At 36.5% G+C, this 25,043-nt stretch overlaps 1 protein-coding gene across 1 annotated transcript; it reads right to left on the minus strand.

Annotated features, from left to right (window-relative positions):
- Positions 1 to 4,132: 4,132 nt before the first annotated feature.
- LOC134669650 (acyl-CoA Delta(11) desaturase-like) lies at positions 4,133 to 14,228 on the minus strand. The gene is made up of 5 exons (XM_063527325.1): positions 13,981 to 14,228; positions 9,707 to 9,837; positions 7,900 to 8,105; positions 7,360 to 7,545; positions 4,133 to 4,712 (listed from the first exon to the last, which is right to left on the minus strand). The coding sequence occupies exons 1-5, from the start codon at positions 14,153 to 14,155 to the stop codon at positions 4,433 to 4,435; spliced, it is 978 nt and encodes a 325-aa protein (XP_063383395.1). The 5' UTR covers positions 14,156 to 14,228; the 3' UTR covers positions 4,133 to 4,432.
- Between the last annotated feature and the right edge of the window lie 10,815 nt (positions 14,229 to 25,043).

The following is a 25,043-nucleotide window of genomic DNA, read 5'->3' on the forward strand; positions in this document are numbered from 1 at the left end:
AGGACGGGAAATAGTGACGAACTATTGGCCTCCATTCTTGGATTAGAGTATCATCAATTAGTCTCTGAGTATGTGACTTCAGTTAAAACAGCCTTTGAAAAAAAAGTTCTTCCATCATATTTCGGAATATATTCAACCACCAGAGAAATAATACAGTCTCGAACTAGTGAGGTAGCAAAAAAAATACTTGATGCTAGTAATGAGCAGCTTATTATTATATGTGATGGCACGTACATTAGACATCAGAAAAGTTCTAATAATATATATCAGAAAAAATCTTATTCCGGACAAAAAAAAACTCCTCTGTGTAAACCCTTTACAATATGCACAACTGATGGGTATGTGATAGATATGGTTGGACCATTCAACGCTAACTTGAACGATGCATCGATAATGAAAAAAATAATGTCTGATAAAAACGGTTTATCCAAGCTATTGAAACCCGGTGATATAGTAGTAGTTGACCGCGGTTTCCGAGATATAGTAAATGATTTGGAGGGTAAGGGACTGAACGTGTTAATGCCTGCCTTAAAAGGAAACAGAGCACAGCTTGACACTACTGAAGCTAACAAATCGCGGGTTGTAACTAAAGTAAGATGGGTAGTGGAATCTGTTCACGGGATAATAAAACAAAAATATCGTTTACTCGATCATAAAGTCGACAATAAAATATTACCAAATATCGGCTCATTATGTAGAATTGCTTGTTTTTTAAATAATAAATACGGAAGGAGATTGCTTAGTGACACAAATAACACTGATGCAATAATAACACATTTAAAAACTAAATCTGACATGACAGTTAATAACATGGCACAGTTAGTTGAGGAAAATGGATGGATAAGAAAGAAAACTATCTTTAAAAACATATCAAGCAATGACCTATTGGACTTTCCAGAGCTGACACAGGATGATTTGCATATATTCTTCGGAGGTTCATATCAATTAAAACAATCAATATGCTACTTAGCGGAACTACAGAATCCGGACGGGTCAATTAACATAGAGTATTTAAAGGAAAATGAAATTCTAAGAATTCATATCAAATCGCGACATATAAATAAAAAGACTTATCATATTTTCATTCGTTACATTCCCAATCAAAACAATTACGCAAGCATCACCGACCATTACTGCACTTGCCCGAATGGAAACCGAACTGCAGGCTGTTGCTCACATATTGCTGCAGTGATTTACTATCTAACGAATGCTAGATATATATCTAGAATTATAAAGCCAGCAGAAATTCTCACAAATATATTTGATTGTTTTGTAGATAATCTGACTGTAATAAATGAAAACAGCGATGAAGACTAAATACAGGCTGTATTTTATGTTAGTAGTTAGCATCTTATAGTTAGTTTGTTGTCATGGAGTAACACTTATGTTACGTTACTAAAAATATATAAATAAAAATACTTGCACGAATAAGTATTAATGAGTTTCATTCATCCTCCTTTGCAAATTAAAAAAATCAATAACGAATGGCGTCCCGTTAGGCGGGCCGATATTTTTTTTTAAATATCGTCATCGTAAGTTAGGTAAGCGTGTTACATGCCTACATGCGTACCATGTAGGCATGAACAATACTTATATTTTCACACTGTTCCACCTTTGTTATTTACATGAAACTTATATATTATGTAGATAGGTAGTTGGTTAATAATTAGTACAAAAATGGTGATAGTACGACGAGCTTGAACTGATATACAGGGTGTTTTATTTTTTTATTTAGGTTTTTTTCTAGGAAAATAAGTAAGTAGAGAGTTAGTTTTTTTTTTGATAGTTTGTATAGATGACATCAACATTTATGAAAAATTTCATAATTGTCCGTTTTATACTTTTTGAGAAAAAAAATAAAAACTTTTTAGGGTTAAATGAATGTCACGGGGTTCCAGGCGGCAGTAGAGGGTTAAAAATTGGTGTGGATTATTTTCATTTGACGGGGCATCAACTGGTAGTAGTTTTGAACTCAAAGCTTTGGGGGCAATTTTTGAAGGCTTATCCTGCTACACCCTTTTTAACTTTTTATATTAACAAGACTGTGCGTGATTGACATGACATTGACATACAGTTCAGACATGACATTCACATAGTTCAATTTAGCTTAGCTCTAGCGCTTAGTTCGTGAAAATCATAATCATAGCAAATCCTATGGTGACAAATATCCAATGTGTTTTTCTCTAGTTATAAGTGATAACTATTAAAAGCAAATGCACGTTGCAAAATTGGAAAGTCTGACATCTGTCCTAAAAAAAGGCAAATCTATGCAGGCACCAATTTCAAACAAGAGTTCCGTAATCTTTGCAATTATTTTAAAATTGTAATATACCGGCGGCAGCTTTACAATTCAACACAATGCCTTTCGACACAAGTGACCCGAAAGTAATTAATTTCTTACTGGAATGTTACGAAAAGGAGGCCCAAGCAAGACTGGCATGGCGGGAAAAGCATTCACACATGTTCCAAAAGGCAGCTACGTTCCGAAAAGAACTGAAGAACTATACACATGCGGACATTGACTACGCTTTAGCCGCCGCCGGTATGGCGGCTACAACCCGTGACCATATTGAAGCAGCGAGGCATAGACTAACATCTTCTAAAGAAGTGATCGTTTCAAAACGCGACGAATACGAATCAGCGTTGCAGAAAATGTTCCCAGTTGAACCTGAGCACGAATCACTCAGGATCCAAGAGGGTCGTAAGGCATACCTAAAGAAGCGGTATGAGTTGAGCCCTGAAGAAAAATATGTATTCCCAGAAACTTCAAATTGTATGTATGGGTGGAGAATGAAGGATAGTGAGATGAAGGCAGTGGCTACACGATATCCTCGATTAGGGCTCATGAAAACTGCTTTATACAGTAACGTTGGACCTCAACCAGACCCTAGCTACTATAGTAATCCTGCCTGTGCTATTACGTTTTGCTCAAGATTCACATAAATAAGTTTTTGGCAAAAATTTCATTTTTGGTACAAGCTTTTATCGCTGACTGTACTTTTCTTTCCACAGGCAACTAATGTTCATTGAGACAATTATTAAAACCCCAAAAACAATTAGGTTTCGTTGTTTTATCACATAGTTCCTATGGCCACCTCTGGTCTCCATCATCAGATCGGCTCGATGATACCATAATATTGCATTGTCACCCGACTTACGTATGTATGCAAAATTTCAGCTCAATCGGAAACCGGGAAGTGGATCAAATTTAGCTTGCAAGATTTGATTACAGATAACAGTCAGGTGAAAGTAAATAAAAGCTTGTAAAAATTGGTACAGTCAGCCAAGAAAGCGGTTTACCACTTTTCGACTCTAATATCAATCAGATGATAGAGTCGAAAAGTGGTAAACCACTTTCTTGGCTGATCGTACGTACTTTATGAGAAATCATTTTATGGATTTTTTTGCCTGGTTTGCAATTTTAGATCATTATTATGACTTTAATATATCTACTGTTTTCATACATGGCTTACTTTCTTTACTTAAATGGCCTGGCCCCAATTTCACATCGGTGACAGGTGCGACGAATTGTAAAATCACTGTTGCTGACGTCAAGGGCATCCATGGGCTGCGATTACCACTTACCATCGGGCGGGCCGTATTCCTGTTTGCCACCATCATTGTATTATTTAAAAAAACTTTATTATATCGGAATAAAACAGATATTTCTCCTGCGAAGTTTCTGACAATTGTCAAAGATTTAGAAGAATTGTAGGTAATTCTTGACAGGTAATGAGTTATATGTCGGAATTACGTGACAATTGTAGTGTTTCTTGTGACAATTGTCATAAACTTAGCAAGAGAAATATCTGTTTTTTTCCGATATCATAAAGTTTTTTTTAATAATACAATGATGGTGGCAAACAGGAATGCGGCCCGCCCGATGGTAAGCGGTAACCGTAGCCCATGGATGCCTGTGACGTCAGCAACAGTGATTTTACAATTCGTCGCACCTGTCACGTTGGTGAAACAGGGGCCTGGTCACTAAAATTTGACTAGGGTTAGATATTTAAAAAAAGGACAAAATTATGGAAATAATTTATTGGTTGTATTGTTATATACATATGTATGTATATATAATTTTGTTCAAAAATATGTACATACCTAAACTAAATCTGCTAAAAGTATTCATTAAAAGAGTACATATTTTATTACAATTTTATCTGTTGCTTGTTCAAAAGTTCATTCTTATTATTAGTCTGCTTCCCTCAGGCGGTTGGCAAAGAAGTTGTGCTTTGATTTTTTTAGTAGAAGGTAGCTGAGTTTTATTTATTTTATATCAATTATTTAAAATTTAGGATTAAAATTAGTTTAGGTATATCTTATTTTACTTACTTAACATAATACAAATCACATTCACATAGCCTTCAATCAGTTCGTGGCTGACCAAATTACTTCTTACCAATCGCCTCAGTTAAACAGTAGACATAGTTCAACCAACAGCTCTTTCATTTTCGGAGTCTAGTGGGAAATGTACGGGAGTGCCGTCACCTAATCTCTTGGCAATAGAATTGATCATCTCCGGTGTCGCCTCCCGCAGATCGTAGGCTAAGCCGAGTTTCTCGAAGAATCTGATGAAGGCGGTGCCAAAATTAAAGAAGTCGAAATGCTCAGCTGCTTTGTAGTCGAATGGAAACGCGTGGTGGTAGTTGTGCCAACCTTCTCCAAGAGCCACTGTCGCGACGAAACGGTTTTCTGCTGGCTTTAGGTCTCTGAAAGCAAAATATTAAGTTTCTGTAGACTCCTTAAAGGGGCCCACTGATTAACAGTCCGCCGGACGGTATCGGCCTGTCAGTTGTTCGAAACTGTCAAAATTTTGTTCTAACTGACAGGCCGATACCGTCCGGCGGACTGATAATCAGTGGGCCCCTTAAGACCTAGAGCTTATCTAGAGTTTGAACTTTGGACCTTATTCTATCCCAGGAAAGTTGGAAAATCGATCTGATTCGGGTAGATTTAAAAAGGAGAACATGGGGACTTAGAATCCAGTCATTTCTCATTGGATAACAATCAATTGTTGCTCAGTACATTAAATCGAGAATTTTTTAAGTCACAAATGTTATCTTCTATATATATAAATGCAAGTGTCCTGACTGACTGACTGACTGACTGATTCATCAACGCAGAGCCGAAACTACAAAAGCCAGAAAGTTGAAATTTGCACATCAGATTGCATTTATAAAGTGTACAAGAGATAAGAAGCGATTTTGAGAAATTCAGCCCCTAAGGGGGTTAAAAAGGGGATGAAAGTTAGTATGGGGTTAAAGTTTTCTTTTAAGCTAAGAATTTGAAACTTCTTAAAAAGATATATTATTAAAATACAAGAAAACTAATTTCAGCGTTTTTGAAAATTCATCCCCTGAGGTGGTGAAAAAGGGGTTGAAAGTTTGTATGGATATCAAATTTTTTTCCGAGTGGTGGACTTGAATCTTTGTATTTAGGGATATTATTAGAAGACAGGAAAAGTGATTTCAGCGTTTTGTAAAATTCATCCCCTAACAGGGTTAAAAAGGGGTTGAAAATTTTAATCCATTACAAATGCTTTGAAACTTCTTAGAAAGGCATAATAGCCGATAAGAAAAAAAAGTGGTTGCAGCGTTTTTGGAAATTCAACCCCTAAGGGGGTTAAAAAGGGGATGAAAGTTCGTCTTCGGGTGCAAATTTTATTTTAAGCTAGGAACTTGAAACTTTGTAAAAACGTATCAAATTCAAAAATAAGAAAACTAATTTCAGCGTTTTAGAAAATTCATCCCCCAAGGTGGTGAAAAAGGGGTTGAAAGTTTGTATGGATATCAAAAATTATTTCGAGCGCGGGACTTGAATCTTTGTATTTGGGGATATTATTAGAAGACAATAAAAGTAATTTCAGCGTTTTGTAAAATTCATCCCCTAACAGGGTTAAAAAGGGGATGAAAGTTTGTATGGGGTTAAAGTTTTCTTTTGAGCTAGGAATTTGAAACTTCGTTAAAAGATATATTATTAAAATATAAGAAAAGTAATTTCAGCGTTTTAGAAAATTCATCCCTCAAGGTGGTGAAAAAGGGGTTGAAAGTTTGTATGGATATCAAAAAAAATTTCGATCGCGGGACTTGAATCTTTGTATTTGGGGATATTATTAGAAGACAATAAAAGTAATTTCAGCGTTTTGTAAATTTCATCCCCTAACAGGGTCAAAAAGGGGATGAAAGTTTGTATGGGGTTAAAGTTTTCTTTTGAGCAAGGAATTGGAAACTTCGTTAAAAGATATATTATTAAAATACAAGAAAACTAATTTCAGCGTTTTTGAAAATTCATCCCCTAAGGTGGTGAAAAAGGGGTTGAAAGTATGTATGGATATCAAACATTTTTTCGAGTGTGGGACTTGAATCTTTGTATTTAGGAATATTATTAGAAGACAGGAAAAATAATTTCAGCGTTTTGTAAATTTCATCCCCTAACATGGTTAAAAAGGGGTTGAAAGTTTGGATCCATTACAAATGGTTTTGAAACTTCTTAGAAAGGCATAATAGCCGATTACAAAAAGAAAGTAATTGCAACGTTTTTGGAATTTCCACCCCTAAGGGGGCTAAAAAGGGGATGAAAGTTCGTCTGCGGGTGCAAATTTTATTTTAAGCAAGGAACTTGAAACTTTGTAAAACGTTTTAAATTAAGATGCAAGAAAACTAATATCAGCGTTTTTGAAAATTCATCCCCTATGGTGGTGAAAACGGGGTTGATAGTTTGTATGGATATCATACATTTTTTCGAGCGTGGGATTTGAATCTTTGTATTTGGGGATATTATTAGATGACAATAAAAGTGATTTCAGCGATTTGTAAAATGCATCCCCTAGCAGGGTTAAAATGGGGTTCAAAGTTTGAATCCATTACAAATGCTTTGAAACTTCTTAGAAAGACATATTAGCCGATTACAAAAAAAGTAATTGCAATGTTTTTGGAAATTCAAGCCCTAAGGGGGTTAAAAAGGGGATGAAAGTTCGTCTTGGGGTTTAATTTTATTTTAAGCTAGGAACTTGAACTTTTTGCAAAAAAAAAGGTATTAAATTAAAAAACATGTAAACTAATTCAAGCATTTTTTTAAATCATCCCCCAAGGTGGTGAGAAAGGGGTTGAAAGTTTGTATGGAGATCAGATATTTTGTGAGTGCCGAACTTGAATCTTTGTATAAAGGCATAGGTACCTATTATGAGAATACAAAAAAGTAATTTCAGCAACCAACATCAAAATCCACTTGACTTAAAACTTCATACAACTTGCATATGAAAATTATAGGTACTAAGATGTAAAATGTTGAAGATAAGATTCCACGCGGACGAAGTCGCGGGCAACAGCTAGTCCATATATATAAAAGTCAACTTACTTGTTATATGGCTTATATCCAAAAGCGTGAGCCAGGCTGTTGACGGTCAGCTCGCTGTGGAAGGTTGTGATATATCTGAGGAAGCACTGCCAAGCTACAGCCGTCTTCCAATCTTCGCCCCAAAACCACACATTGATCATCGTCGGCAGGTAGTAGCAGAACAGCAGTTTAAACCATTGGAAATATCTAAAAGAAACACATTTTATCTAAAAAATCATGTTTAAAAAGTCCTACTTTCCATCGAGGCGATTTTCAAAAGCCCAAAGTCTATGAGGGCGGGGGCGTCTTTTTAAAACGACAGCACTTTAATGGCTACCTTCATGGTCACCATCATCAGATTAGCTGGACGATGTATTGCATTATCATTTCATTTCAAAGACGCAAACTTAAATTTGAAAGTAAGTAAGTACCTACGTTAAGTAGTATCCGTTTGTCTTTTCCATCAATCCTTACTCTTCGTTATAAATCTGCTTGTATATTCGAACGATAGAGAGGCCAATTAGACTATAGGTAACGAACAAAGTGGTGGAATTGACTTACTTTTCATAAAACCTCAGCAGCGGATCGTTCTCGATATCGCTCATGTCAATCTGCTTGCCGCGCTTGATGACTTCTTCGTTCTTCTTGAGCATGAGCCAGCCGATGTGCGAGAAAAACAGCCCGCGATTGGCGTTGTGAGGGTCCGCGTCGGTGTCGCTGTACTTGTGGTGGACGCGGTGGTCGCGGACCCAGTTGAGGAGGGAGTTCTGGAAACATTGAATAGTGAAAACCCTTTTTTTACATAATAAATATACAGTCGTACTACTAAACTAAATTAATAACTAGCTTAAATCTAAAATAGGCCCTTGAGGCATACCAAGGATGCTGGCGGCATTTCCTCGTTGTATCGCGATGGTGATACTTTGTGCGAGGAAACCGCCAGCTCTTCGGTCACATCATATGCTGGATGTTGAATAGTTAACATATGTAGTTAACCTTGGCACAAGTCCGGTAGCTCTGTACAAAACTAATAAGAAGAGTGTATAATTTTTTCTTAGCATCGTCGTAACGCCTTGCGGGAAACGCTGTGGATGTTTTTTTAAATCTGAAAATGTAACAGTACGCCATTCACCAAAGCAATAAAATATTATCAAACTATCACTGCTGCAAAGTACACTATTGTGTGTGAGTGATTATCAAGCGGGGCATTCTCCAGTCGAGATCTGAATACTGCGCCCACTTTTGATTTATTGAAATACAAAGATGTCGAATTTGTGTAGGTAAAGTAGTCGCAATAAAAATTATGATAAGTATTAAAACGTATAATAATAACTCAAATTCCTACAGTCAGCTCGATTTCATACCTCATTTGAAACTCCAGAATCCGTAAAAGATAGAAATGTCGACTCCTGATTCTTAATCAAACATTTTATCTTGAAAAAATCAGGTAAGAATTAGGCTTGAAGAAAGTCGCGGTAATAATTCGGTGAAATAGAGCAAGAAGCAAATGGCTTAAAGTTGAAAAGTCTGCTTTTTATTAACTTCGAGTGGCTTTACTTGTTTTGCGGTTGAGAGATCTTGTTGATTACTTTTTTATCTACATGAGAGTAACCTACCCCCCTAGAGGGTAATTACAATGCCATGGGTATAGAGTGGTATAGTTAGTGGAGGATGGAATGAAACGAATGATTAAAGAATGATTACACAAGGAAGTATAGATACATACTGTAATCAAATTTTAGTTACGAGCTTAAAAATTGTGTCGTTTAAGTAGTAATTAAATTACATTACTATTTGCAGTGTTTTCAGGAAATATTATGAACCTTGAAACGAAAGAATGACAATGTTGTCAATATCAGTAGATAATATTCTCTGGCCCGCATATGCCTATTGCCTTATTAGACTTAAATCGCCTTATACAGTCAGCCATAAAGTAGGAACATAGAAAATCGCCTTATACAGTCAGTCATAAAGTAGGTAGCATCCAAAGTATTCAAGTAGTTCGGTACACCACATAATATGTACATATGGCGTATCGACCTACCTAAATATTTGAATACTTGGGATGCTATTACCTGCTACATACCTATATGACGCTGACTGTATTTTAATAAAGTGTGAGAAACTCCTTTACCCAATGTGATATTGACATTATTGACCATCAGCTAGAATTAAAATTCCTCTATGTACTGGCAATTGTAATTGTACAGTCGAGTTCAGAAACTTCTTTACAAACCAACGTTCTAAAAATATATTTACACGGCCTTATTGTCAGTATCTTAGAGGCGTGCAAATATATTTTTGGAACGTTGGCTCGTAAAGATATTTGTGAACTTAACCGTACCAGTGATCCGAGTTGTTGACATACCTGGCCAGCGGAAGAATATAGCATCAGCATGAACAGCTTCAGGGGCAACGTAGCTTTGTAAGATTTGTGGGTCCATAGTCGGTGAGCGCCTCCGGTGACCCCGAACCCGCTTGCCACGTACATTATCGCCGCTGGAATTAAATATACAATTATTACCCGTCTTCCACTGCGAGCGAAACGAGCTCCGATCGGAGTCTGCTTAGCTCGCATGGTGAAATGCATACATACTGTGCTTCCACTGAACAAGAGTGTTCCACTGAATACTAAGTAGGTACCCTGTCATAGTATATAATTATAATGATTAGATTTATTTATTTCACAACATATGATTACAGTACAAATCCTTATTCTTATCTTCTTCTTCTTGTTATAGTGGTTACGAGAGTAAGAAATAATGAGAGTCACACCAAGACAAGTATGCATCGATTTTGATAGCACACGCAGTGCAAGTGTTATTTAATACGTCATAATTTCATAAAACTTTGATGTTTAAAATAACACTTGCACTGCGTGCGTGCTTTCAAAATCGTTGCAGACTTGTCTTAGTCTGACTCTAGTCAGAAATATTTTTTTTTGACATATTAATTCGTAGTCTATTTTCTTCCTAAAGGGTAAACTAGCTCGTGATATCTCATAGATAAATTTAGGTATATCACGGATAAAAAAGTCAGTTCTAGGAATTCGTGGCGCGATAAATATTTCCTGTTTACGTGGTCTCATTTTGCTCCTAACAGACATGGCGGCGATATTTACTCTCTAGGGTATTCTATAAATAAATATAGTAAATATTATGGAACAAATATAGAAAAAACAGTTTCTTGTGCAGGGCAGGCATGAGTTTAAATAAAGTTTTACTGAATTTAGACTTCGATGTATTTAGTGATAGCATATCGGTAATAAGAAATAAATTAATTGCATTTTTTATGGGTGATACTTCTAGCGCGGGTTCGGGCTTGGCTTACTGAAGTTATACGAGTACTACATGGGTACACTTGTATATATATATATACTTATATATATATATATATATATATATATATATATTTGTATTTTCTGTATTTCGGTTTTTTCTTGAAGTTTTGTGCAGTCGGCGGTGGAAGTGCATGGCCACTTTATGAATGTTTTCCATTCCTAATGTGCCTATGCAGTTTTGCAGCTAGTTGTACGCAGGAACCTTGGCTTGTGCTGTGTGCTGTTGCTTAACTGATTTGTGATTATATTTGTTCTTTATTTACCTACTTAATTTTTATAAGTGAGAACCTGTAATTGGCTCTGTGAATCTATTTTAGTTTTTAGAAATGTTTATAGCTGTTGGTTTGCCATGTCTGTAATAAAAATAAAATAATAAAATAAAATAATTATGTAACAAGCTTATACAAACCGACCTATTCCCACAGCAAGCTCAATAAGGCAAAAACGCGTTTCCCGACTTAAAATTAGTTTTCCGTGTCGCTTTAGTGAAAACAAGTTGCTTTACCAACCTGAGATAAGTGGTAGACATTATAGTATGTTAAAATGTTTTAGTTTATTATTTTACTCACGCAAAGAACACATTTAAAAATCGAACACAGATCTAAACACCACACAGAATACCTACCTAAAAAAAAGTCTACGGGACAAAACAGAATCATAAAATCAAAACATTAAATCCAGAACACAGTAGGTAAAATCATCAATCACGTGACCTCTTCCATCATATTCAAACGAGGATTCTTCGAGAATTAAATTGATTTATTGTTGAAAAATTCCTTTTCTGAAATACTATAAATACTTATATAAATTATCACATTCTAAAAATATAAAAATGATGAATGAGTTGGCGTTAATATCGAGTAAAAGCGACTAGATTTGTTCTTTACAAACAAATTGTTCCTAAAATTCTCTGTGTTCATGACACAAGCCTATAGAAAATACGCATGTGACACGTTTTTAGGGTTCCGTAGCCAAATGGCAAAAAACGGAACCCTTATAGATTCGTCATGTCTGTCCGTCTGTCTGTCTGCGCGTGTATGTCACAGCCACTTTTTTCCGAAACTATAAGAACTATACTCTTGAAACTTGGTAAGTAGATGTATTCTGTGAACCGCATTAAGATTTTCACACAAAAATAGAAAAAAAACAATAAATTTTGGGGGTTCCCCATACTTAGAACTGAAACTCACAATTTTTTTTTCATCAAACCCATACGTGTGGGGTGTCTATGGATAGGTCTTCAAAAATGATATTGAGGTTTCTAATATAATATAGTTTGCGCGAGAGACACTTCCAAAGTGGTAAAATGTGCCCCCCCCCCCCTCTGTAACTCCTAAAATAAGAGAATTATAAATCTAGAAAAATAAATATATGATGTACATTACTATGCAAACTTCCACCGAAAATTGGTTTGAACGAGATCTGGTAAGTATTTTTTTTTAATACGTCATAAATCGTAAACCGCAATTTTATTATGTTACTTGCTGGTACGGAACCCTTCATGGGCGAGTCCGACTCGCACTTGGCCGCTTTTTATAAATAACTAGCGATCCGCCCCGGCTTCACATGGGTTAACAAATCATACTCTTAAACCTTCCCTAAGAATCACTCTATTAATAGGTGAAAACCGCATGACAATCCGTTCAGTAGTTTTTGAGTTTATCGTGGACAAACATACAAACACACAAACAGACACTTCGGCGAGGGACTTTGTTTTACGAGGTGTAGTGATGATGTTAATTTTGTATGAGGCTGGTCGTACCTAATAATATGTATCACCCAAAAATAAGATATTCAAGAACATTACATTTTCGATATAATATATATATAACTTTTATAGCCGACTATAGTAGTGGACCCTATAATGGACGTGGAACCAGTAATGGGACAAAAAAACATAATTCCTCTAAAATAAGTATCTAAAAGTAGTTTATAAACACTGGCTGTATATTATCATAAATAAGAGTCCTAGAGCTGTTTCAGTTTGAAGTTTTATTAAATTTGGTTGTTTTTTAAGAAATTGGCGTCAACCTAAAAGTTGTCGTGTCACTGAAAAAAAATACCACTACGAATTCTTAACAACTTCGCTAAGAGAGGTGAGTTAATTTATTAAATTTTAATTAATTAATACTTGATGAAAACTAGAATGTGTTTTGTTAATTGCATTTACCATGAGATAAGGTATATAACACAATATGTTGTGACTCCACAGATGTAAAAAAATAGTGGTATTTGGCCCAATCCCATTATAGGAGCTGTAAAACTGCGTACCTCCTATGATGGGACAAATGACAGAATGATGCTTGCTATGCCATAATTTCATGTTTAAACAATACAGAAATAAAATGTAGTTAAGAAATATGTCAATCAGGAGGTATTCTCGGACTTCGGATAAATTAATATCGTTTTTCCAAACTTTTATTTAACTTGCCCTGTTAGTTAGTGTGGGTCCAATCTTGGTAGCTGAATTTGAGCCACTTTTCGATTTCCGATTCAGTTGAAATTTTGTGTAAGTATGCAAATCGGATGATAATGCAATATTATGATAATATGGACCTAATCTGATAATGGAGACAGGAGGTGGCCATGGGAACTTTATCGCAATAAACCCTAACTAATTGTGTTTGGGTATATTAGAATTGTCTCGATGGATCTAATACAATAATAATTGGCTGTGGAAAGAAAAATACATTCAGCGATAAAAGCTTATACCAAAAATTGTTTTATTTTGCCGTAATTTATTGCCCATTTCAATATTTTATACTGATAGAGTAATGTCCATTATAGGGGGCCCATTACTGGATCCACGTCCATTACCGGGGGCCCATTACTGGAACTTTGGTGTCCATGACTGGAGAAAAAAAGCATTGTTTTAATTTGTTAAATATGTGGAAACTAATTGCAGTATCTTTGATACAACACGCCTAAAACATGAAAGACGGATAGGACTTTCATCTTATAACACGCTAAGCGGTAGACCATTTACATGTATAAGGGAAATATCATAAATACTACAAATTTCCTCTTAAATGTCCCATGACTGGTGCTGTTACTATATACTCTTAATTAGACAATCATCTACTTATCAGTGCGATTCTGAACAGCCAAAAATAGTACCTACATTTCATGGCAAGTGCGAAAAATGTGTCATTCTCATTATGTAGGTACGAGTCCCGTGCATTTCGTATACTTGTACACACATACATACATTAGCGATCGAAATATACGGAAGAATATTAAAGTTTGTAATGTGTTTTACAAATGTAAATTACATAAATGCTTATAAAAAAAAAATAACTTACCAAACACAACTGTCTGCCATTTTACTGGAAAAGCGTAATGATAGGGCCAATAAATGAATAGTATATGGTATAGAGTAATTAGTATGGTGTTCACCCATTTAATGTCATTTTGGAATCCTAAACGTTTTTCAAAATTCCTAAACCAAGATTGTTTTGCTTGTGGCTTCTTTTCCATAATATTAGTTTTATAAATAAAAATCCTAATACACCGCCACTCTGTTGTGTTCTAGTTAAGCGTTTGATTAAATTTGAGTAACTAATTGTGAGTGGCTAATTTATGCATGTGTTCTATCATTGTGTAAGTGGGGTTCATTTGAAACTAGAAAAAATTGTAAACTGCTGTGATTATTTATCAGTAGGTACGAGCATGTCAACAATACACATAATAGTGCCTATTGAGAACCGTAATATTTAGAATAATTATTCTAAATAAGATTCTCAATACGTATGTAGTAGTAGGTATATGCATTTACCAATCAAAAGGAAACACACACGCATATATATTTTTTTTTAATAATATTTTTTAAGTGTTTACGCTTACAATTACACTGGCCACTGCAAGGGTTTATTGGTCACTTTTCCGTAGTAAGTAGATAACAAGATATAAGTATAAGACATCTATTTCAAAAATCAAAAAGTAAAGTACCTATCAAATTGAAAAATATCAATGCGAAAATTATTTCCCTAGCTTTAAATATGAAGGAAATCGAATACTAGTTGCTCACTCACCTTTCAGTTGATATGATAATAATTCAATAATTAGAAATACTTATAAGGTTTTTGTAATGATTGTCTAAAGTGTTAATTATCAAACTATACTTGCAGAACCCTTAGTTTTCCAATACGCCTAATAATTACACTCTAATTGATACATTTCGAACAATGGGCCGCCCCATTACATACATATCAATGTTTTCAATGTTTATGCGAGTTAATTATTTAATGCATGTCAATGAGTTTACCTATCAATTCATTATTTGAGGCATTATCTATGAAAAGGGACCTTATTGTCGATGGCCCTTACGCCATTATTAACGATGCTCCGTTATGAATGCCGCGCGACGCTGTTCGGCGTAAGCGCCATCGACAATAAGATCCCTTTTCATAGATAATGCCCCATTTACCCCTGTACACCTGTAGGCCGTCTGTGTAAACTTGTGCAACGAAATTCTGTCGAACCGATATATAGTAGCAACTTTATAATACCTCATCCAAATCGCAATTGCTTCTGTTAGTGTCAAATGAGCTTTCTCGAGAATCACAAATTTGTGGATGGTGTTAAATGCAGTTTCACCTATGTGGCTTAGGTATATTATAAACGTCGTAGGTGAAAATGCACTTAACGCCAATCGGAGTTCACCTTATGTCACGTTCAAGGGACTTGATTTCTGTGCCACAGTTAAATACCTAGTCGTATCTTGTCGCAGTAACATTCAATCGAATAATTGGATGAGATCCCTAGCGATTTTCACATTTATTGTCCCTTTGAGAAGGTACCAAGTGGCTGAAGTGGCACAGAAATCAAATCCCTTGACTGAACTACAACTACCTACTAATTAGGCACAAACTACCTCTTGTACCTAATCATAAAGAATACATGTTTAACCATGTTGACCATTGTGCGTCTCCCACGTAATAATTTACTAGTAACTGAGAGCGCGAGCTCGAGATGCATAGATCAATAACATAGTTATTAAGTTAAGATTTTTATAGTTCCAGTTGGCGTCTAGGTCACATTAATTCTGTGCTAGCTGAAATAGCACAAGTGTATATACATAGTGCATAGTTTTACTATTTGCACACTAATTATAGGTATTGTATTAAGAGTAACAGTATTTAGAAAATTGTCTTAAATTGAAACTATAAATCTGTAAATCCCTTACCAATCCTGCCCATTTCACATAGGTCATTAGGTTAATTCGTAACGTTCGTTGTCTTCTAAATTATTCGTATAACGGAGTAGGTATCTCGACATAAATAAACATAATTAGCTTAAACTTGTACATAAACAAATCAATGAGGTAGATGAGTGAAATAAAAACTTAGGCTGATAAAAATAGGAAAAACCCTCTCCTCCTCTCTCCCCTGAGAACTTTCTTTTATTAACTGACCTGTAAATAACTAATCAACCAACTATGTCATAAAATACCTACGATAAGAAACTTTGCAATTACTTATACATATGTATACATATGTAAATTAATACAAGTAGGTACCTACCTATTTACCCTAGCAACATTTATGTAACTCTTTCACTCTTAGCAGACACAGAAATCTATGGCTAAAGTTAGACGGCTTATCTAGGTCCTGTAGATTGGTAACGAATACCTTCATTTTTCTCTAACCTAGCATGAGCTATAATGCCGCAGAAACTCAATACTATCCAGTAATCTTGAGAAGTCGCTATTCATTTCAGCATCGACTAAAAAGATTTAAAGATTTTATGGCTCAACTCGCTCGGTGGCTCAATGAAAAATAATGCTCTTTGTGAGAAAAGAAATAGTTATCATTATTTTCTAAGGCTTTGTAATTCGAAGTGAGGATTGAGTTTTATTTGAGCCTTTGTCATTATCCTTTTATATTAGCGAGACCGCAACCGCCTGTCGACTTCAGAACTCAGAAATTAATGATACTTCGGTCGAGCGTCGGAAAGCTAAACTGCATTTAATTTCCTGTTTGATTTTTCAACATTATTACAGCGCTATTAATTACGCCGAGTTTCCGAGTAATTGCCCTAAAATTATTGAAGGAAGGGAAAATTTTTGGTCCCTTTTTTGACTCATTATCGGAAAGCGTTTCGTCACTTGAAACTAATAACGGCTCGAATGGTGATTTTTAGGGTTCCGTACCCAAAGGGTAAAACGGGACCCTATTACTAAGACTTCGCTGTCCGTCCGTCCGTCCGTCCGTCCGTCCGTCTGTCACCAGGCTGTATCTCACGAACCGTGATAGCTAGACAGTTGAAATTTTCACAGATGATGTATTTCTGTTGCCGCTATAACAACAAATACTAAAAACAGAATAAAATAAAGATTTAAATGGGGCTCCCATACAACAAACGTGATTTTTGACCAAAGTTAAGCAACGTCGGGAGTGGTCAGTTCAGTACTTGGATGGGTGACCGTCTTTTTTTTTTGCTTTTTTTGTTTTTTTTCTTTTGCATTATGGTACGGAACCCTTCGTGCGCGAGTCCGACTCGCACTTGCCCGGTTTTTTATTATAGGATGGAGCGATTCGATTTATATTTCAAAATGTGTAAAATATAATTAAATGTTAGTATTTGATGGCGATGGCAATAAGCGTACGCTAAACTCCTCTAAGTACTACAATTATGATCCAGTTTTTAACGTTGATAATTAACGAATCTTTTAATTTGTACTCGTTACATTTATTTTTGAGCTTAGATAAACTAATGATTTTTCTGTACTAGGATCTCAACATAATTTGAAAAATATCTACACGTATTTTACTTGAACTTGGACAATAGTTGTAAGATGTGGACTAAAGTTACCTGATTTTACGGTATCTAATAGATGGCATTTTGGACTGTAATTGTAAGTTGTGGACTAAAGTTACCTGGACCCCTATTCGACAAGCGACGTTTGACGTATCGTGTTGATCTCCCGTTGATGTGGGAAAAATCATAAGTTCTCGAATACGTACAATGTCAAAATTTGACATTAACAATCCACAGTTAGGGTGACAAGCAAACCAAACCGAACTACCCTTAGTTCAGAGTTGAGTTTTGGATGGTTTTGGTTGTACCAAATGATATTATCCACCGTTGATGGAATCAACACTCAGTATGCAATAAAATCAACTGTTGATTTGACGTGGATGCGAAATCTGACAGTTGTACGTGTCGAATTTGGCCCCTGATTTGAGAACAAAATGACATCATCTATCATCTATATACCTACTACTGTATAAAAATGATGTCGTTTTGTGATGCCCGTGCGTCACGCTTGCACCAGTATATGTACGGGCAAGTACGAGCAAAACGCACGCAAGAAGTATAACTAAATAACATCATTAAGCTATTATTTTGATGTCAAAGTGTACATTCGAATTGGCTTCCTGGTTAATTTCAAGGAAGATTTAGCCTAAACAAACAATTAAACGTCGAAAGTTAAATAAAAGTTTGTAAAAAGGTCTGTTTTGTTCTGGAAGTAGGACATGATCCTAATTTCTGGTGTGGAACTTGTGAATCATGTCAACATATGGCAGCTGTTCGACCAGCAGCGAAAGCGACTATCTCTCAACTATATTCTTGTGATACGTAAGTATAGGCAGGCGTGGCTCACTCCGCGATTTCGTCGCACATCGTTACTCGCTTCTCTTTGATCGCCTCCAGTCTACCGTTATCATCCATGAAAAGTAATTTTAAACCATAATTATCTAAAGTACATCATTGGCCTGTTACATCAATAAGATGACGGTTTAAACAGCATCTATATTAAGAGTGCGGCACTTCCGCAAATGACTATTAAGCCCAATGCGAGAGCGGCAGCCGCGACCGCATAGCTGGCAGGAGAATGCCGTGCCCGGTGATGAAGGTGGGAGAGCGGCGCGCTGGTGTCTCAGTTAACGCCTAGTGTGAAGAAGGCTAAACCACGCTTTATCGTGTGCAACTACCCCTTCACTCAAGGTTTTCCTACAGTGGTCGCGATCTTCAGCCTCCCTTTCCCAGTTGGTGGGAACAATCCGGAAGGACAACATGTCTCGCTTTGCGCTATCCTTAAAACGAAGCATTGGTCGCCCAACCGGTCGTTTAGCGTGCGCTATTTCGCTCAGGAGAGTCTTACGTGGCAAACGAGAGGGCTCCATCCTGTGCACGTGACCCAGCCAGCGTAATCGTCTCTGCTTCAAGATTGCTGTGATACTGGGTAAACGTGCGATACTAAGTACCTTCTCGTTTGTGACTCTATCCTTCCACGAGATGTTTAAAATGCGTCGAAGGCAGCGCATATGGAAGTTGTTCAATTTCCGTTCCTGTTTGGCATACGATGTCCAAGTCTCAGCACCGTACAAGAGTATGGACAAAATACATGTCTGGTAAACAATCATCTTTGTGTTTATGGTTAGATGTTTATTATCCCATACTCTTGTATTGAGCCTCCCAAACATCGTAGATGCCTTGCCAATACGAATGTTAATCTCTGCATCCAGTGAGAGATTATTGGTCACGGTTGATCCAAGGTAACAGAAATTTCCAACAACTTCCAGAGGCAAATCATCCAACTGTATTGTTGGGTCTTGATTTGTGCCTTGAGCCATTACGACTGTCTTCTTGACACTAATCGACATTGCAAAGAGTTTGCAAGCCGCATTAAATTTGTCTACCATACTCTGAAGCTCCTCCGGTGACGTAGCAACGAAAGCGGCGTCGTCGGCAAATAGCAAACTGTCAACATACAAATCCTCGCGGTATTTTTTGGATTTTAATAGTGAGATATTGAACAGTTTACCATCCGACCTGGTGTGTACATGTATGCCTTGAGTGGTGTCCCCGAAGGCAACTTTCAGAAGTACAGAGAAAAAGATTCCAAACAATGTAGGCGCCAACACACAGCCCTGTCTTACTCCTCTACGCATTTCAAAAGGAGCCGAAGTGTTACCGTTGTAAACAACAGAGCCTTTCATATCAAGGTGAAAGTGTTGAATTAGGTGTAAAAGTTTTGGAGGACAGCCAACGCTTTGTAGCACTGTGTACAATCCCTCTCTACTCACCGTATCAAAGGCCTTGTTTAAGTCGACAAATGCAGCCAGGAAGGGGGTTTTTTGCTCTCTACATTTCTCTTGAAGCTGACGTAATGTGAAAATCATGTCAGTTGTTGAACGGTTTGCACGAAAACCATACTGGGACTCAGGATACACACGATTTGCCAGTTTCTGTAGCCTGGCCAAGATGATACGGCCGAGCAGTTTACCGACAATGCTCAACAAAGAGATACCGCGGTATGAGTTACAATTGCCGCGGTCACCCTTCCCTTTGTAGAGCGTGATAATGTTGGCATCGCGCATATCCTGGGGTATGTATTCCTCGTTCCAACACTTCACGAAAAAATTGAAAAGGAATGGAGCCACACATTTCAATTTAACGATCTCAGCGAGAGTACCATCACTGCCCGGACTTTTACCATTCTTTAGCTGATTGACAGCACTGTGAAAGTCATCAATAGTGGGAATATCATCAAGTTCATACCATGTTGGCAATTTAGGTAATGAGAGAATTGCATCTTGATGTATTCCAACAGGTTCGGAATAAAGTTGCGTGTAGTGTTCCACCCAACGTTTAAGTTGGCGGTCTGGTTCAAGTATCACAGTGCCGTCTACTTCTTTGAGAAGAGCTGTTTTTGAAGGACATCTAAAGTACAAGACAAAATAAATAAGCACATAATCACTGTATAATAAATCTAATCCATTAGCAGGTCACGTAAGGAGCGCTCACGCTATGATGATCCTTCCATTATTGCTCGATAAAATACCAACCTAAATTAATACGAAGGAAACAAAAGAAGCACGTTTCACAACAATATGTTGCTTTCGTAACTTGAGTTGCTCCTTTAGATCACCTTTGTGCTTGTATTTATTGCCCTCGTAGTCTCTAGCGAAGAGCTCTGTATTATTACTTAAGTAAGAGCATTAGGTACAGAATCAGGTTAGCTAGATGACACGTGCACAACTATAATTTTTATTATTGCTGAGAATAAGACAACCGTAATGTTTTGCATATTATGGTTGTGTTTACTGCACTTAAGTATAAAAAGCATTCATTCATTAATGTCGAGCGGTGGCTAAAAGTGCTGTTTGATATGTCTTGTTTTTATTATCGCTATATCATTGAAAAAGTACTAGAGTGACGCATATTTTATCTTCAGTAATATACGGTAAGAACGAGCTGGTCATAACATCATCACATAAATATATCTTAACGTATAAGTAAACTTATAATATAGGTACCTAACCGGAGTTCTTGACGCGTAACGGAAAAAACAGAACTGTTTTGGTCTCAATCACAAAATAGCCTATGAATTATTAGAGCTTTATATTTCCCTAAAGCTTTTTAGGGTTCCGTACCTCAAAAGGAAAAAACGGAACCCTTATAAGCAGGATCACTCGTGCGTCTGTCTGTCTGTCCGTCTGTCACAGCCGATTTTCTCCGGAACTACTGGACCAATCAAGTTGAAATTTGGTACACATATATAAGCTTGTGACCCAAATACGGACATGTAACGTAAACAAATGAATTTTAAACATGGGGGCTACTTTTGGGGGATAAATGAAAAAATTAAAAAATTAAATTTTTCAAACTATATCATGTTACATATCAAATGAAAGAGCTTATTGTAAGGATCTCAAATATATTTTTTTTACTAAAATTTTGAAAAAATACATAAAATAGGTCTATACCTATAGATGACAGGAAAACCTATTAGAAATGTGCAGTCAAGCGTGAGTCGGACTTAATTACAGTTTTTGATCCGACCCCTACGGATTTTTTTAAAGAGATTTCACTCTATTTCACATAAAAATACATTGTTAACAGTGCCGGATTAGTTAGAGTAGTAGTTTTCTTAGAGTAATTGGTGATAATTTTCTGATAAGATAATCATTTTAAATATTTAACGGTCTTACCTACTTACGAGTAATTGTAAGGTCAAATTAAAAATAATGCTTAAAAAAATGTTAAATTGAGAGCTACCTTAAAGTTTTTTGTACTCGTCGACTTTAATGGTTGAATTAATTAAAGACTTTGTAACCAATAAGCAAAACAAGCACGTGATTAGGGCACCACGTTCAAGGAGGGCACCAAAATGCCAGGTTGAAAAAGGTGAACAAATTTTAAAATTAGGGACAGACACATCGTTTTTACCACACGATTTTTTTTAGCTGTCCAAATGCTAATTTGCAAAAATAATGGCGCGTAATTCTTTGGGAAACAATCGGTAGCAGTAGAAGAGTCGTGATTACATGCATAGATTCGATTTCAACCCACTCTTTTGCGGTTCGGCGTTAGGTCTTATGCGAGGCCTTCTGCCTTACGGCAAAGTTGATCTTCTGCCTTAATTACACTTGGGCGTGGATCCAAATCCAAGCTTTCCTCTTTCGCAGCTGGGCCTACTGCCTTTCTCACACTTCGCCAATTCAATTCCAAGCTCTGCTTTCTTGCATATTTTATGCATGAAAACAACCTCGCTGAGCCCTATGCGAAGCTAGGCTGATAGAAAACTGTCCCATCCCTTCTCTGTATGAAATCCTGGATTCGCACCTGGTTAGGACTAAAAGTAAAATTGCGTTTTTATATCGAAAAATTTTCGCGCTCGCTTCGGTCGCGTTTTCAAAAACTTTATAAGGTATGATAAAGGTGACATTCGGGTGGCGACTGCAGCAACATTACTCTGTTGCAACGTTACTGCTGCAGTACTGTCAACTTCCGTGATAAAATGATGTGACTGATTTCCCTACTAAAAGTAAAAATGTACAACTGTCTATCATATTGCGTTTTTATATCGAAAAATTTCCGCGCTCGCTTCGCTCGCATTTATATTACTTTCTAAGCTATGATAAAGGTGACATTTGGGTGGCGACTGCAACAGCATTAGGTACTCTGTTGCAACATTACTGCTGCGGCACTGTCAATTTTCGTGATAAAATGATGTGACCGATTTCCATTCTCAGCTGTAATGCGGCAATGAACTTCACTCAATTTACCAAAAAAATCAATGGTCATCAAACCCTAGGGAGAGGGGGCACCTAGAAATGCTTAGGGCATCAAAATATCTTAATCCGGCACTGATTGTTAAAAATTGTGTAATATACGGAACCCTTGGAATGCGAGTCCGACTCGCACTTGGCCGGTTTTTTATTATACTCTTAGCCCATTCGTTGTCTGTGGGCATTCATAAATAATACTTTTTAATGTATGCTGTTTGAAGTTACGCCAATTCTTGGGGATTTATTGTCACGCCGCAAAATAGGTCACGCAATGTTACCACAGTGATGTACCGAAAGCGGGTGATAAGGGCCATCATATAAAGTGAAATCCTTTCACAAAACGCCTTAACAATGGTAATTAAAATATCACGCAGATAAAGCGTTTCATGAGTTTATATTCAACGGTATATAGGTATTTTCAGAATAACGTACTGAATTATATTTTCTAAAGGATTCATCAAGATTACTGATAGTCTCTTGAAAAACCTTTTCAATTGGGCCTATGTGAAAGAGAAAAGTACTAATATCGGTTGTAGACGGATTATGCACGATTTGTTTTTAATAATATTTTAGTGGGTTTACTGGGACTATTTGTTATGAAAAGTTTAGATTAGATTAGTCTAATTTTCTGTTTGCTAAGCAATGTATAGGCTTTTCTGCAAATTGTAGCAGCCATTGAAATACAATTTTAATACTGGAATAGGCAAATCGAGATCCAAATGGAGTTGATAAATTAATACACAGTGACTTGACGCTTATATACCGGGTGTGGCCTGTAATATGAGCAAAAAATTTAACTGTAGGCTGTACTCTTCATACTGATCAACATTTGTTCAGCGACTTTTAGAAATAACTTGTGGTTTGATTTTTAATACACTTTAAAGTTTATTCTAAGACGCAATGTATTGCGAATTTTGTTATGTTTAAGGATTGACAAGTAACGTCAATCACAATGATATGGCGTGACGACGGCGTCCATTGAAGATAATATTTATTTTGTATGAAAAATAGGAAGTCTAAATACTTCATTATTTTTAAAAGTTGTTGAACAAAAGTGTCACCGTTTGAGGTGTACAATCTATGTTTAAATTATTAGCTCGTGTTACAGGCCACACCCAGTATAACTTAAAGATGACATTCCGATGATGGCAACCGCTGTTGAAAATTGTCTGAAGATTTTGTACATGCAGTTTTATTTCTTGAGATAAATAATAGAATGTTTGCTTTCAGCAAATTGAGCTATCATTATGAGTTTTTTTATTATTTAACGTGGAGTAATGCATTTAGGCATACCTACCGCCTAGCTGGGGAGTTAGGACGGATATGTCGGACTCGTGGCCAAGGGGCCAAATACCGACTAACCCCGGCTAAAGAGAACCCTAGGTCGGTTATTCCCCTGGAGAGCCAAATAAATGGTTGCAAACTGTATATAGGTGGTCATATAAGAGGTGCTTAACCTGCGGCTATATGCGAGTAACGAGTGAAGCTATGAAGAAATGAGTTAGCGAGTGACGACGAGCGAGAGATAGTTTTGCCGCCCAGCAGTATTTATAAGAGAGATGCAGTGTCTACGTTTACGCCTTTAGGGATTTTTATTTCTGATCAATGTTAGTATTCGAGGTGTCCATTCGTGTAAACACAGTCTATGGTAGTAACTAAATACAATTTTGTTAGGCTTTCCACATAATATATCTCGTATCGTTTTAATTCAGGGTGTTTTAGCGAACGCACGCCGACCGAGTCTCACTAATGGATTCGAATACTCCGCGTCTCTTTGAAACGTAAGTACATACACGACAAAGCTGGGACTTTTATGCTTTTCCAATAATATCGGTTTTACATTTGAAAACGGCAAACAAGAATTCAAGGAATCCCATAAATCAAAGTATTGCGATAAATAAATATTGTTGCTATTCCGATGTCGGGATTTAGGTTTGTGATTGAAGCGTTCAATGTTATTTGCAAATATTTAACGATCTACTCCTTGCGTTCCCAAATCTAAAGACATATTTTTGGAATCCGTTTTGATATCTGTACCCCTAGTATAGAGTAAAACCAGAAACAAACCTAAAAAAAACAAGAAGATATACGATTCCGTTTCGAGAACTTCGATGTATGTTTATGATCGTGATTGTACTTTGTCCTATCTTGTTATTAGTTATAAGCATAGACATACCTGAAATATAAATTTGTCTACCACCAAACAGTAGATATCATTAGCTTGGGAACACCAAGTTAATGATGCTAATAATTATTGAGTACGGGAACATAATATAGTAAACATAATAACAGCCTATTGTATATTTGAAATCATATTTCATGCTTGGTTTAGTTCCGCCATTAAT

Source organism: Cydia fagiglandana, chromosome 12, assembly GCF_963556715.1.
Source record: "Cydia fagiglandana chromosome 12, ilCydFagi1.1, whole genome shotgun sequence".
Taxonomy (NCBI): Eukaryota; Metazoa; Arthropoda; class Insecta; order Lepidoptera; family Tortricidae; genus Cydia; species Cydia fagiglandana.